At 44.2% G+C, this 13,068-nt stretch overlaps 9 protein-coding genes across 9 annotated transcripts; 4 read left to right on the top strand and 5 right to left on the bottom strand.

The window, feature by feature from the left end:
* Nucleotides 1–78: 78 nt before the first annotated feature.
* OGAPHI_001333 (uncharacterized protein) lies at nucleotides 79–939 on the top strand (the record flags this gene model as incomplete). Its single annotated transcript, XM_046202083.1, has 1 exon — nucleotides 79–939. The coding sequence occupies one exon, from the start codon at nucleotides 79–81 to the stop codon at nucleotides 937–939; it is 861 nt and encodes a 286-aa protein (XP_046063475.1).
* A 745-nt stretch (nucleotides 940–1,684) lies between these two features.
* Nucleotides 1,685–2,146, bottom strand: OGAPHI_001334 (uncharacterized protein; the record flags this gene model as incomplete). Its single annotated transcript, XM_046202084.1, has 1 exon — nucleotides 1,685–2,146. The coding sequence occupies one exon, from the start codon at nucleotides 2,144–2,146 to the stop codon at nucleotides 1,685–1,687; it is 462 nt and encodes a 153-aa protein (XP_046063476.1).
* A 230-nt stretch (nucleotides 2,147–2,376) lies between these two features.
* OGAPHI_001335 (uncharacterized protein) lies at nucleotides 2,377–4,071 on the bottom strand (the record flags this gene model as incomplete). The annotated part of the gene is made up of 1 exon (XM_046202085.1): nucleotides 2,377–4,071. The coding sequence occupies one exon, from the start codon at nucleotides 4,069–4,071 to the stop codon at nucleotides 2,377–2,379; it is 1,695 nt and encodes a 564-aa protein (XP_046063477.1).
* A 298-nt stretch (nucleotides 4,072–4,369) lies between these two features.
* On the bottom strand, nucleotides 4,370–5,998 carry OGAPHI_001336 (uncharacterized protein; the record flags this gene model as incomplete). Its single annotated transcript, XM_046202086.1, has 1 exon — nucleotides 4,370–5,998. The coding sequence occupies one exon, from the start codon at nucleotides 5,996–5,998 to the stop codon at nucleotides 4,370–4,372; it is 1,629 nt and encodes a 542-aa protein (XP_046063478.1).
* A 176-nt stretch (nucleotides 5,999–6,174) lies between these two features.
* On the top strand, nucleotides 6,175–9,126 carry OGAPHI_001337 (uncharacterized protein; the record flags this gene model as incomplete). Its single annotated transcript, XM_046202087.1, has 1 exon — nucleotides 6,175–9,126. The coding sequence occupies one exon, from the start codon at nucleotides 6,175–6,177 to the stop codon at nucleotides 9,124–9,126; it is 2,952 nt and encodes a 983-aa protein (XP_046063479.1).
* Nucleotides 7,029–8,064, bottom strand: OGAPHI_001338 (uncharacterized protein; the record flags this gene model as incomplete). Its single annotated transcript, XM_046202089.1, has 2 exons — nucleotides 7,029–7,559; nucleotides 8,062–8,064. 2 exons carry the CDS (start codon nucleotides 8,062–8,064, stop codon nucleotides 7,029–7,031), a joined length of 534 nt encoding a protein of 177 aa, XP_046063480.1.
* Nucleotides 9,127–9,211: 85 nt separating the features above from the next.
* On the top strand, nucleotides 9,212–11,059 carry OGAPHI_001339 (uncharacterized protein; the record flags this gene model as incomplete). Its single annotated transcript, XM_046202090.1, has 1 exon — nucleotides 9,212–11,059. One exon carries the CDS (start codon nucleotides 9,212–9,214, stop codon nucleotides 11,057–11,059), a length of 1,848 nt encoding a protein of 615 aa, XP_046063481.1.
* Nucleotides 11,060–11,064: 5 nt separating this feature from the next.
* Nucleotides 11,065–12,702, bottom strand: OGAPHI_001340 (uncharacterized protein; the record flags this gene model as incomplete). Its single annotated transcript, XM_046202091.1, has 1 exon — nucleotides 11,065–12,702. The coding sequence occupies one exon, from the start codon at nucleotides 12,700–12,702 to the stop codon at nucleotides 11,065–11,067; it is 1,638 nt and encodes a 545-aa protein (XP_046063482.1).
* Nucleotides 12,260–12,814, top strand: OGAPHI_001341 (uncharacterized protein; the record flags this gene model as incomplete). The annotated part of the gene is made up of 1 exon (XM_046202092.1): nucleotides 12,260–12,814. One exon carries the CDS (start codon nucleotides 12,260–12,262, stop codon nucleotides 12,812–12,814), a length of 555 nt encoding a protein of 184 aa, XP_046063483.1.
* Nucleotides 12,815–13,068: the final 254 nt, after the last annotated feature.

The raw sequence follows: 13,068 nt of genomic DNA on the forward strand, positions 1-13,068 counted from the left end.
ATACCTCTCCGACACATCGTATATAAACGACCACTTCTCCCCTTCCCCTTCCCCTTCCCAATTGCTTTCCCCTCTCCCATGGCTCCTTCTCCTGCTTCCCCTGCTGCTCCTGCTGCTCCTTCCCCTGCGTCTTCTGCCCCCTTCGGCTACATCAACGACATCTTCTACCGCGCAGACGGCCACCACAACCCCCGCAAGATGCTCCTCCTCCACGGCTACCCGACCTCCTCCCTGATGTTCCGCACCCTCATCCCCCGCCTCGCCCACCGCTACCACCTCGTCGCCCCTGACCTGCCCGGCTTCGGATTTTCTCGCCAGCCCGGCCCCCACACCTTTGCCTCCATCGCCGCAGCCATCGTCGCCTTCGTCGACGCCCTCGCCTGGGACAAGTTCGAGCTCTACGTGTTCGACTACGGCGCCCCCACGGGCTTCCGCCTGCTGCTCGCCCACCCGGAGCGCATCGCCCGCATCGTCACCCAGAACGGCAACATGTACGAGGAGGGTCTCGGCGCAGAGTTCTGGGCGCCCGTGCGCGAGCTCTGGGCAGGCACCGACGGTGCTGCCGAGCTGCTCCGCGGCATCGTCGCAGACAAGGCGTCCACCGACGCGCAGTACCTCGACGGCGCCACGCGCCCCGTCGACCCGGCGCCCGCAGTGCTCGACCACGCGCTGCTGCTGCGCGACCTCGACGCCCAGGTCGCCCTGTTCCGCGACTACGCGTCCAACGTCGCGCTGTACCCGCAGTTCCAGCGCGCCGTGCGGGAGCACCGCGTGCCCGTGCTCGCCGTCTGGGGCCAGAACGACGCCATCTTCGTCCCCGCCGGCGCCCACGCGTTCCGCAGAGACGCCCCCGACTGCCGCGTCGTGCTCCTCCCCGCAGGCCACTTTGCCCTCGAGACGCACGCCGCAGAGATCGCACACGAGATCCTGCGCGAGTGATGCGGTTATGTATGACTGAATAACAGTGGCATCTACTTGAGTAAGCTTTTTGTTCCACCGTAGGATGCTTTTTGCAACGCAGTAAGTACCAACATGAATAGCCATGCACGCCCCGAGCTGGACCAGAATCAAAATGAATCAACCATGTGTCAGCTCAGAGGTCGACGTTGCCCACGCGACGGTCGCCTAGTCTTGCTGGAGAATAAGCCCGCACTCACTTATGTGCGAAAGTCCGCCAAACTACACACTTGTCCCGCGTATGTCCCGTCCACCATGGATCCTGACCGGCTGGATCTGGAGGTCCTGATATATACTCTGCCCGCAGTTATCCCTTTGTTTCCAAGATCGGACACACTACTTTTCTCCGGAGTGCGGCTGATTAACGTTTCCTGACAATAAGCTGGAAAACTGTTGGGCGCATTCGGTCGCCCCGTGTGAATAAGGTTGCATAAAGGGGAATGCCAAGTATTCAACGTTCTCATGCATAATTTTTGTTGACCCAAAGTTTGGCAAAGCTGGTGTGGTTTTTCTCTTACATAGCTTGATGCTAAATGTGATATCAAACCCTCGTGCTGTCGAGCCTCTCAGATGAGCCATAAATTCACAAGGCACGATTCCTCGTTATCTATATTTGTAATTGGAGACCGATCCTGTTGAGGCGACTTAGTTCCGGAACTTAAGTAATTAATATTCTAATTTACTGTCACGTTACTATTTGAGTCAACTTAACGTCTTAATTCTCCATTCACGCCATAACTGCAAAATCGCCATCTGCCCAGATCATTTTGATAGAAAGATCTTTAATCTTCCATAAAGATGACCCCTTGTCTCTTGTAAGGGTACCGTTATATAGTGTTCCTACCAAAAGGCTGCTCTCACCTGGTGCCAGTCCCTTACCCTGGCGGTAATGTTGAGAGATTGCGTTTGCAGTAATGGAAGCATCGACTTCGGAACTCTCAATATTGATCCTAATGTTGGTCAATGAGTGAGTAGTGTCCAGCTTGGAGATTCTATCGTACACGTTAGCTCTGATCTCTGCCAGGCCTTTCGACGACTGACCGTTCAAAGTAAACGTAGAATTCTCTGTAAAGCTTGAATCAAAAAGCTCCACGTTTGACGTGTCGCAACCTAGAAGGTATCTATAAAGAGCATCAGCCACTGCATCTCTACCGGAAAGTGGAGGAGCTAATTCAACAGGAGTTGTCATAATAAATTTTTTGTGAGGATTCACGGTGCTCTTGTGTCCTTTATATCAAATTTCGCTCTTAATAAATTAAACCCGATTATCTCCTATGTCCCTCGCTATTTACAAAAACTCACTCGAAAAGAAAAGAAAAAACCGACTTTTGAAGATTTTCGAACGGGCTTCGTGCTCCATAATTTTCCAAATTTGGAACATGTATATCATAGGAAGGCAGTGTATATCAATAATAGTAACTACACAGAAATTTGCGAAATCTTGAAGGACTCTTTTCCCACTTTCTCAGGGGAATCGTCAATAGTCTGCGAATCATCGAGAGTATCCTGTAAGTGGATTCCTAATCTTTGCGCTTCTTCGTAAGTAAACGTACCAAAGGGATCTGTAGTATCAACTTCACCCAATCCTGTGGGCGGAGACAAAACGTTGAACAAATAATGTAGCAGAAATGAAACCACAAACCCGTATAAGAAAGCCAGTTGATATAGATGAGTTGCACCAGAAGGAATTTTTATGTCTGAGTTGCATGCGTTGATAAATCCGGGCATTAGTGGTGCAAATCCAATGACCCAAGCTGCAAATGAGCGCCAGTTGAAACCTCCAGTGAACCAGTAGATTGAGCTCCTATCTGGAGTAAATAGGTGGGTCAATCTCAATTTCCGCTTCCTCACAACCCAGTAATCGCACACCATAATTCCCGTCATAGCCCCCAAGAGAACAGCGTAGGCTGACATCACATTAATGAACACACCTGCTGTCGATAATAACTGCCATGGCTGCAAAAGAATTGAAATACACAGACCCAGATAAGCCCCGCGCTTCAAAGTCAAATATTTTGGAAATAGTCCAGAGAAATCCATACCTGCTGAAAATGCATTGTCGACAGTGTTGATTGCTAGCTGTCCTGCTAACAGCCCGAGACCACAAAAAAAGGCTCCAGCTCTGCTTTTCGCATTATAGTCGTCATCTAGCCACCGTGCTGCCAAAAGCGGGGGATTCCAGATCCCTCCATCAGTATCTGGATAGAGCTTTGCAGAAGCAGACGTTGTCAAACAGCCCATCAAGGGCACAACAGATCCATAGAACATGATTGCAACTATTTGGCCAATCAATGGATCTTTGTGGTTTCTTGCAAACCTGTTATAGTCTGGTTGATTCGTCAGACCAACAGCAATCGTTCCGATAGTCGTTTTGATTCCCGCCATAATGGCCCATCCTTTGTCCCAGGCGTTACTTGCAGTTGCTGGTGCGGACAACAGTGGACCACCACCATGTGCTGCGCTCAAGCAGTACACCATCATTCCAAAAAGTGTGACGCCTGTCATCGTATTCAGTGTGGTCAAGAGGCGAGCAGATTTTTCAGGAGGAACATAGATCATACCGCACATCAAAACACAGTAGATTACAAAGCCGGTGAACTCCTTCGTCGTCATATGAGTTCCAGGGGCCATTTTGTTTTCCATATTTTGGTATCCAGGAGCCAAAGCCGAGAGCATAGTCGAGATACAAAGACCACCGGTCCAAGATTGCGTCGATAACCAAACAACACCGAGCATGATTCTTTGAATGATGGCGATGTAGGAACCCTTCATTCCCCAAATTGCACGGCTGAACACCGGATACCCAATGTGATATTCTGCTCCAACTTGCCCATTGAAACATGCCATCAAACAAATAATAATTCTCCCAAGAATATTCGCTAGCATAGCCATCCACACGGAGTTTCCGATCGCAATCAACGTTGATCCCACCTGATAGTTCGATATGCAAAGATTGTTGATTGCCCAAAATCCCATGAATGTCCACACATCCCATTTTCTACGACTTGGAGGGAGTGGAACGATATCATGATTTATCCAAGGGGTAACAGGAACCCCATCTGCGCCTGAGTTCTTAACCTCAGCAAATCGTTTAAGCCTAGTCCAAGCAGACATAACTAATACGATCGTTTTCTCAATACCAAATCTATTTAACACCAATGGATTAGAATGTTATATAAATAATTCAGTTTAGATAACGGGTTTAAACATATCGGATATGCATGCGAGAAGCCCTCGGGGTTGCTAAAATTTTATTGGTCGATAAGCGAGGAACGTTATAAAAGTAGATAAGATTTATACCATTTTAATCAACGCACGAGCTATTGTAGAGAAAAAAAAAAACCATACTATATCTTATTTGGTTGTCGGGTATTGGCAATTTGCCCAACTGTATTGGGAAACGAATTGCGCGTCATTGATTTTGGAAAGAAAGTTGGGAGAATCGGGCTCGACCTTTAAGCATTTCACCAGCATTGATCCAAAGTTTTTCGGGAATTGCACAGGCATGTTTTCCTGAGAATGTTGCAAGAATTCGAAATATTGAGTAGATCTCATGATTTGCAAAAGGGCAATCTCTTTGTGTCTCCAGTGATCTCACCACGCAATTTATCACACTGGAGTGGCATGTTTTTGTGTATTTCAGACTTGCCAGTAGCAGATAGGCTATTATGGTCAGAGTTTGAGAATGTAGCATGAGGTTGTCATAGCTCATGTATTGTGGGAATCTCTCATGGAGTATATCAATCGCTTCAAAAGTGTTCGATCCAAAACTTGATTCAAAAACAGTTTTGTAGGAATACTTGAACCTGATCAAATAAATTTTAGACCATAAATCAACGATGGACCAATAAATTATTGGCTGTAAATAGACAGGGATTTCAGGGAGCTGCTTGTCCTTTTGAACTTTGAGAAACCACGGTATCTCTAAAATGAATGAATCCAGAATCTTAAAATGAGCATCGATAACTTTTTTGGACGAACAAAAGTTCCCATGACTATCCCAGATGCTATTAGCAATTTTCATTAATTTCGTGAGGTAGAAGTTTCCGGAGAATAGCATCGGACTGGATGCTGGATTATAATTCCGCAAAACTACGTGTGGAGTGTTTTGTTCACGGTAGTCCGGTGTTGTGCAATTTGAGTTTTTGCATTTTATAAATGGTGGCAGTTCTGTGTAGAATGAAACAAGGGTATCGATATAAAACACGTTCCACCAGAGTTGTTTCCTCGACTCCATTTCCTTGTCACTAAGATCATTCGATTCGAGGTGTAGTCCAGTAAGATAACATGCTGTTACAGTTTCACCTAGATAAGATCTCAATGCAAACAAATCTCCATTCGAAAGATAACAGTATTGTAGTATCAAGAAAACCGATATTTGCTTTTCAGTTGGATTTCGATCTAACTCATATGATCTGATTGATTGCTTGCAGGCACGGTACCAAATATTCGTATAATTGTGAGTGATAACGTGAGATTTTGAAAGAATTGTAGCGACCTGTCTTGGCAATGCTGTCGACACAGCGCATAGCATTGCAAATATCATTGCTAGATCCATCAAACTTGTGACACGTAACGTATTCTCCCAGAATAGGTGATAGGTCTCCCTAAACTGCTGTTCGTCAATGGCCCATAGTAAGCCATGAATATTTTTGAGATATAGGCCAACTAGAATATCGCAATCAACTTTACAAGGTAACAGCCTGACTAGGTAAAGAACCCAACTTGAGGTTGAATTGGAGCCGGATATTCTTGCACTTATCGATGCAAGAGAGTTGGATTTAATATGTTTTTGAACCGAGCAGTCGGAGGCAATTACTTTGATTGACTCAGGATGTCGCTTTTTGGAAGACTCTGTTCGTGAATGTTTTGATGGCTTGTGAATTCTGCTTATCCAGGCTTTCGGTGGATTCTTTTGACAATCTGCCTGAGTATTGCGTCTGACACAAGATCCACAGGGTAACTCTTGGTTGCATTTTAACTTCTTAAGGCGACAGGGTAAGCAACTTCCTCCCTTGACCGTCCGATTCGCGGATATCATGTTTTTGGTTATCAGTGTATCGGAAATTATTTTTCGGTATTCAATTTCCATTTGCAGAACTTCCCAAGAAAATCGATCCAATTAAAATCACTTTTAACCGACATGCTGTCTGATCTGGTATCCATACTTAAATAAGATGACTGTTCACTGATACTACATTCTCATCTGATTTTTCAATGTCAATGGCAGGAAAACTCCTGATTGGAGTCGATGTTGGGGGAACAAACACGGACTCGGTGCTTATGAATCCACTTGCACTTGACTCTCCAAATAGAGGAGTTCTTGCTTGGAATAAATCAGCGACCACTTCTGACGTTTCCGACGGAATTCAAAAAGCCATTATGTCTTTGATGAGTGATTGCCCCGAAATTGAAAAAAGTCACATTGCCTCAGTTACCATTGGAACAACGCATTTTATAAATGCTGTTATTGAGCAGGATGAGGCGAAACTGGAAAAAGTTGCGGTTCTTCGATTGAGTACAAACTACTCCAAGTACGCTCCTCCCTTCTCCGATTTTCCAGGAGGTTTGAGATCGGTTATGGAAGGATATAGCGCAATTTTGACAGGTGGTAACAGAATTGATGGAAACGAAGTCCGACCTCTAGATGAAGAAGCTGTTAAGACACATGCTTTCAAGATCAAAGAGCTAGGTATAAATGCGATTGTTATCACTGGGCAGTTCTCACCAATGTACCCTGCTCAAGAGGAAAGAGCAGCGGCCATAATTCGGAAGATTTTGCCAAAAGCAAACATCGTTCTTTCTCACACTATTTCCACGATCGGCTTCATCGAGAGAGAGGATGCTTCAATTTTAAATGCTTCCATCATGACATTTGCTAGGAAGATCATTCTTTCTTTTAAAGATGCAATGAAGCAAATTGGCCTACATTGCCCTGTGCTTCTGACCCAAAATGATGGCACTGTTGTTTCCACCTCCGAGGCAATGAGAACGCCAGTGAAGACATTCTCCTCAGGTGCAACAAATTCGATGAGAGGTGCAGCAACTTTATGTGCAAAGGAAAAGTCTATTCATGGAAAGCCTGTTATTGTTGCAGATATTGGGGGAACTACAACTGACGTTGGTTTACTGCTTCCATCTGGGTTTCCCCGGCAATCCTCTGCGTATTCTTTTATTGCTGGTGTCAGGACAAACTTTTCCATGCCCCATGTGGAATCCATTGGTCTTGGTGGGGGATCTGTTGTCAGAATAGGCAATGACGTGACAATAGGACCTGAATCCACCGGCGCAAAAATTTTAACCGAAGGTCTTGTGTTTGGAGGGAAAACTGTCACGGCAACAGATGTCACTTGTGCAATAGGAATGGAAGATGATTCAATTAAAGATAAGGAGTTGTTCGGTGTGGGTGATTTCAGCAAGGTGAAAGGAAAGTTTTCGAAGGATGTTAAACAGAAGTTTTCCTCTGAGCTTAAAAAGATGCTGGAAGCTGTTATCGATAGGATGAAAACGTCTGCAGATCCGATTCCAGTTGTTCTTGTGGGTGGGGGGTCCTTGATTGCACCTCCAGAACTAGAAGGAGCAAGTTCTGTTTTCCGTCCTCCCTTTTTTGGAGTGGTCAATGCTATTGGTGCAGCAATTGGTAAAGTATCAGCATCCGTTCAGGCAATTAAGAAGTTAGATCCCACGGATAGTAAGGATGAAATACTTGCAGGTCTTAAGGAGAGTGCGATTGCAAAAGCTGTCTCAAAAGGTGCTCTGAAAGATTCTCTTGTTTTTGACAATATTGTTGCAAATCCTATCCCCTATGTGCCAAACACGATTCAATTCATTGTCAAAGTTATTGGAGATGTTGACTATCATTCTATGAAATACTCGCAGCCTATCGACAACGATGATCACGATTCTGAGAAGTCTGGTGGAAGTGTTGCAAAGAACTCTACATTTTCTTCCCAGAAAATCATTGAGCATGAGGTGAAATTTGACGTTAACAGTTACAAGCCATTTATTAATACTCAAGGAGAATGGATTCTATCGGAGGTTGATTGTGAATTTTTACGAATTGGAGTTTATATTCTCGGATGTGGCGGTGGCGGAACACCGTACCATTACTTTCTTGCGTTGCGTAATATGGTGCGCTCAGGTAAGCTGGTCAGAATCATACGCCCACAGGACTTCCATAAATACCAGCAGGGTGATGGAGCAATTACTGCTGTGGGATATGCGGGCTCTCCAACAGTTGGTCTTGAACAATTGAGTGGAGATGAAATGATTCATGCATATGACTTGATCAAAAAGCATACAGATGTGCTACCTCAAGCGTCTCTTCCTTGGGAGATCGGTGGAGGAAATGGTCTGACAGGTTTGAAAATTGCAGGAGATCTAGGAATCCCATGTATCGATGCAGATTTCATGGGCCGTGCCTATCCTCTATTATGGCAAATGATCCCTGTGTGTTACTCAACTACGCCCTGTTTTCCTCCTTGCGCTTTGAGTGATGGCAATGGAACTACTCTTCTTCTTTCGGAAGCTATAAGCGATGTTATTGTTGAGCAGGTGTTCCGTGCTAGTTTGTCAGAGATTGGAGCTCACTGTGCAATGGTGTCATTTATGAACGGAAAGGATATATCTGACAAGAGTATTTTTAATACGACTTCCTTGGCATGGAGGGTGGGAAGAGCTGTACATGAAGCTAGACAGAATTCGGAGGTTGAAAAACTGCCGGAATACATCATTAATGCCTGTGGGGGATCCAAGACAGCTGAAAAGATATTTTCCGGGAAGATTATCCGTGTCGAGAGACGCACATTCAAAGGACATGTTTACGGTGAAATCGATGTTAAGTCGGAAGACAGCGACTCAGTCATGACTATTCCTTTCAAAAACGAAAATATCTATTGCGAGGTCAATCAAAACGGCAAAAAAAAGGTTGTTGCGTCTGTTCCGGATCTAATATCGGTTAATGACAAAGAAACCGGCGAAGGACTCGGAACACAAGATTACAGATACGGTCTACATGTGTTTGTCATAGCTATCTGCCCAAGTACCAAATGGACTGACACTGCAGAAGCATTGAAAAGTGGTGGTCCATCCGCTTTTGGGTATGAGTTTGGCTACGAATCCGTCGGAACTTATGTTGCACCATTCAGTGTCATCGACGAGTATAGATAATATTATCAGGCTGTGTAATATCGTAACTAAACTAAACTATTTTACCAGTTCCTAATTTTTGTGATAACGAGATTCTCGTTTCCCGATGAGTGATGATAGCGATTTTTCCGTCTTGGAGTCATATCAATTGGCATCTTTTGGTAGAACTCTGTTGGATGTCTCCCCAAAGGTGGCCAATCATGGGCTGGCTGTAATCGATCAAGAAATTTGTTCACAGATAAGAAATTGTACGTTATACAGTACTATCCCTCAGCCATTACAGTCCAGCACAAAAATTGCACAATCTGCAGTTGAAGAGCTATTAGATCTGATTCCTGAAAAAACTGAGTGTGACTTGTTGGTGAAAGTGTATCTTTATGATATTTCTTGGTGTTATAGAACTATACACTTCGGTTCGTTCTGGGAAGACTACAAAAACTTTTGGAGATCTGACGTTTCAGCCATCAAGCTGGACTTTTTGGCTTTGCTGCTTGCAATGCTGACAGTTAGTAGCTCATTCATCTCTCCCACAATGATATCAGCTGATTTGAATATTAGATTGATTCGCGAGCTCTCAATTCCTTGGTACAATGGATGCCGTCAAGCTATGCACCTTTCAAAATTTGAGTATTCGCCTACATTACTACATCTGCAAGCATTTTCTGTTCTTCAGACATACTTTCACGCGCGAAACGATAGCCAGAGTTTACATTTATTACTTGGACAGGCTGTAGCTGCTGCACAGCAATTGGGGCTTCACAGACTTGAAGTTCCAAGTCATAATAACTATAATCACATTGAGTTTGAGATCAAAAAACGTCTCTGGTGGGATTTGTGCTCCTGTGATTCATTTCAAGCAGTCAGTCTGAGTCGTCCTCCACTCATTAGAAGCGTTCAATGTACTGTACCAATGTTGGCAAATGCGCACGATTCTGGAATTACACGCGATCATGTTGAAGAGCTTCCTTTGGAAAAACAACCTACCTATGTTTCAGTGACCATTTACATTAATCGGCTGCTGCAAATTTTCAACACTCTCTGGAATGAGGATGGGGAATATACATCATCACTGGATGATATAATACAAGTCGATCAGAGATTGGATTTTTTCCTTCGATCGCTTCCGTGGTATCTAAAATTCACAAGTGATGGTACGCTTCCAATCCTTCCTGAAGATCAACAGCTGAATCTGGTGCATTGGCAGTTTCATTATCTCTGGAGCTGTGCGTATACGCAGAAACTGCGTATGCATCGAGTGTTTTTGTCCCCAAGGGTTGATTACTCGTTCAATGCGTGTGAAGATGCTGTCCAAAAAGTTCTTCAGGCCTACAATCAGTTAAAGATGTCAGTCCAGTATATTGGAACAACAAAATTTCTAACGCAGGGTTATCAGATATTTTCCGCATCGATTGCACAAGCAATATTCATCTTAGTGGAAAAACCAAGATATTCCTTACATATCAAATCACAAGTGAAAAGCTGTTCTAAAGATTTAGAACTACTAGCAAGTTTTCATGTTATCAGTCCCGTCGTACATCAAGGGACTCGCATATTAAGAAAGCTGCTTCAACTTCTCGACAGACAAGATAGAAGGTTTATAGGAGTTCCGAAGGAATCTGGTCCCGTCCTAAAGTACAAACAATCGGAAGCAATTTCGAAAGATATTTATCCAGTTTTTGGAGGATTACATCTGACGCAGTCATATGTTCGCCGAGCTAGTACTAACGAAAGGTCAGACTCTACACACAATGAAAAAGAATTATTTCCGATATCCAAAGGGCTGGAGTCTCCAGCTTCCACTTCGAAAACCATACGTACACCAGATGATGAGAACTATGGTGAGTTTGACGAACATTTTGGCGATTCCCCAACTTGGGATCTATTTTTCAATGACACATTTTGGGATAATTGCGACTGGGGTTCATGGAACTCGTTCCCTTCCAACTTCAATTGATACATTCAAGACCATAAGAAGGTCAAGATTCTCCATCCTCTGATAGGCTCAGGTTCTGGTTCGGGTTTGTTATGATAATCGTCAAAGAGTTCAGGTAGAGGCACCTCTGTAAGCTTGACTTGGTGTGTCCCTTTGAAAAATTTCCATCCCAAATAGAGAACAACAAACGCAAGTGGTGAGCAGTACGAAGAAACAAGTGTTGATGCAGAAAAGTGTCCGTGGATAAATGTTGTAAATCCTCCTGTGAGAAGAAGAAGTACTCCAAAGAACAAAGAGATCCATGCACTTGCGGGAGCGATTTTGTTATGGTAAGGCAAGTCAGACCTCTTGTATCCTTGAGCAATCAATGCCCTGTTCATACGGATGTTGTTAATGGCAATGATGATCCATTCAAGCAGTAACACTGAAGAAGTCACACTTTGGAACCAACTGAAGACATTTGCGGCTGTTGAGTTCAGAGTCATGTATGCCAATGCACAAAAGACCAACGCAAGACTAACGCCAACGTAGGGAACTCTTAAGGTCTTGTTTGTCCGCAAAAAGATACTTGGTGCCTGGTGCTTAGCCGCAAGAGAGAACAAGATTCTTGAAACCTGCATCACTCCCAGATTTGCTTCAGACCATGCGGAGCATAACGTCAATGCATTCACAATATGAGGCAGCACCTTAATTCCTCCTCTTTCGAATGCAATCACGTAGGGAGAGTGAGCAGCCGTTCCGTCACTTGTTGCAATCTTTGGATCATTGTATGGAACAATGAGACTGAGAATGAACACTGCTGTCATGTAAAGTGCCACCACTCTATACAAGATTCTTTTTGCTGCTTTGGGAATATTTGTACGTGGATTCTTGGTTTCTCCCGCAAGCAAAGCAATTGATTGAACTCCTCCGTAAGAGTAGACGACAGATGACAAAGCAGCCCAGAATCCCACAAATTTTCCAACACTTCCTTCAGCAATATAATCTGCAAATGGGCCAGGATTCTTCCAATAGTGAAATCCAAGGCGTTCCTGGCCCTTAACGCCACCCAGATCCAGAACTAATCCTGCAAGAACCAAGATCACGATCAGTGCAATCTTTAGCAAGGCAAAAACAAATTCAACTTCTCCATAAACTCTTATTGAGAAGATATTTGTCAGAGTTATTGGAACTAAAAAGACGGTGATCCAAACACCAGCTGATAAATTCGACCAATACTGCATGACAACAGCTGTTGAGACCAATGCTCCCGGGAGAATTCCATTCCAGACTTTAAGCCATCCAAAAGCAAACCCAACAGCTTCGTCGATAAAGATCTCGGAATGTCTAATACTGGAACCTGTCAAAGGGGCCAAGGCTGCAACTTCAGCCATGGCCATTTGGTTGAGTCCAACAACAACTCCGATAATTAGGTACGCTAGGCACAATCCGACTGGACCTGTTTTGGCAAGGGTTCCACCACTACTCAGAAACAGACCAGTACCGAACACACCAACCAGTGCGATCATACCAATTTGCCTTTCTTTCAATGCTTTTTCGAGTTTGGTATCATCTTCACGGAAAATCGATCCTGCAGTGAACTCCTCCTCTTTGATACTGACTGTCTCGAGGGCGCTGGTTTGCTTCTTTTCAAACTCCGGGGAAACCGCTGTATTAAAAGACATGTTAATCTTACATCCTGTCAGGTTTTTGGGGTTGCTTTATACACTTTGGCAACGTCCAATACCGTGGCACCCAAGTCAAATTTTCCATGCCACCACAGATAGAAATTACTAAAAATCTTGCATTTGGAGATTTCAAATATTCCTTTGTCTCGGCTGCCTTGTTGAGGTCGCTTGCAGGGAATGGGAATCCGACGAGGAGAAATAACGGTAGTCGTTTTCTGACGTAGATGTCCCCATTTGGCTCTTTACATTGTCTTCTGCATATGTGATTTTGATTATTGAACAAGTCATGTGACATTAACTTATCGCAAAGCATAAAATTTCAATCAAGAGCCTCGAGCTGCCAGAAATAAGCACGTCAAAACG

The sequence above is a fragment of the Ogataea philodendri genome, assembly GCF_020536065.1.
Source record: "Ogataea philodendri strain CBS6075 chromosome Unknown scaffold11, whole genome shotgun sequence".
NCBI lineage: Eukaryota > Fungi > Ascomycota > Pichiomycetes > Pichiales > Pichiaceae > Ogataea > Ogataea philodendri.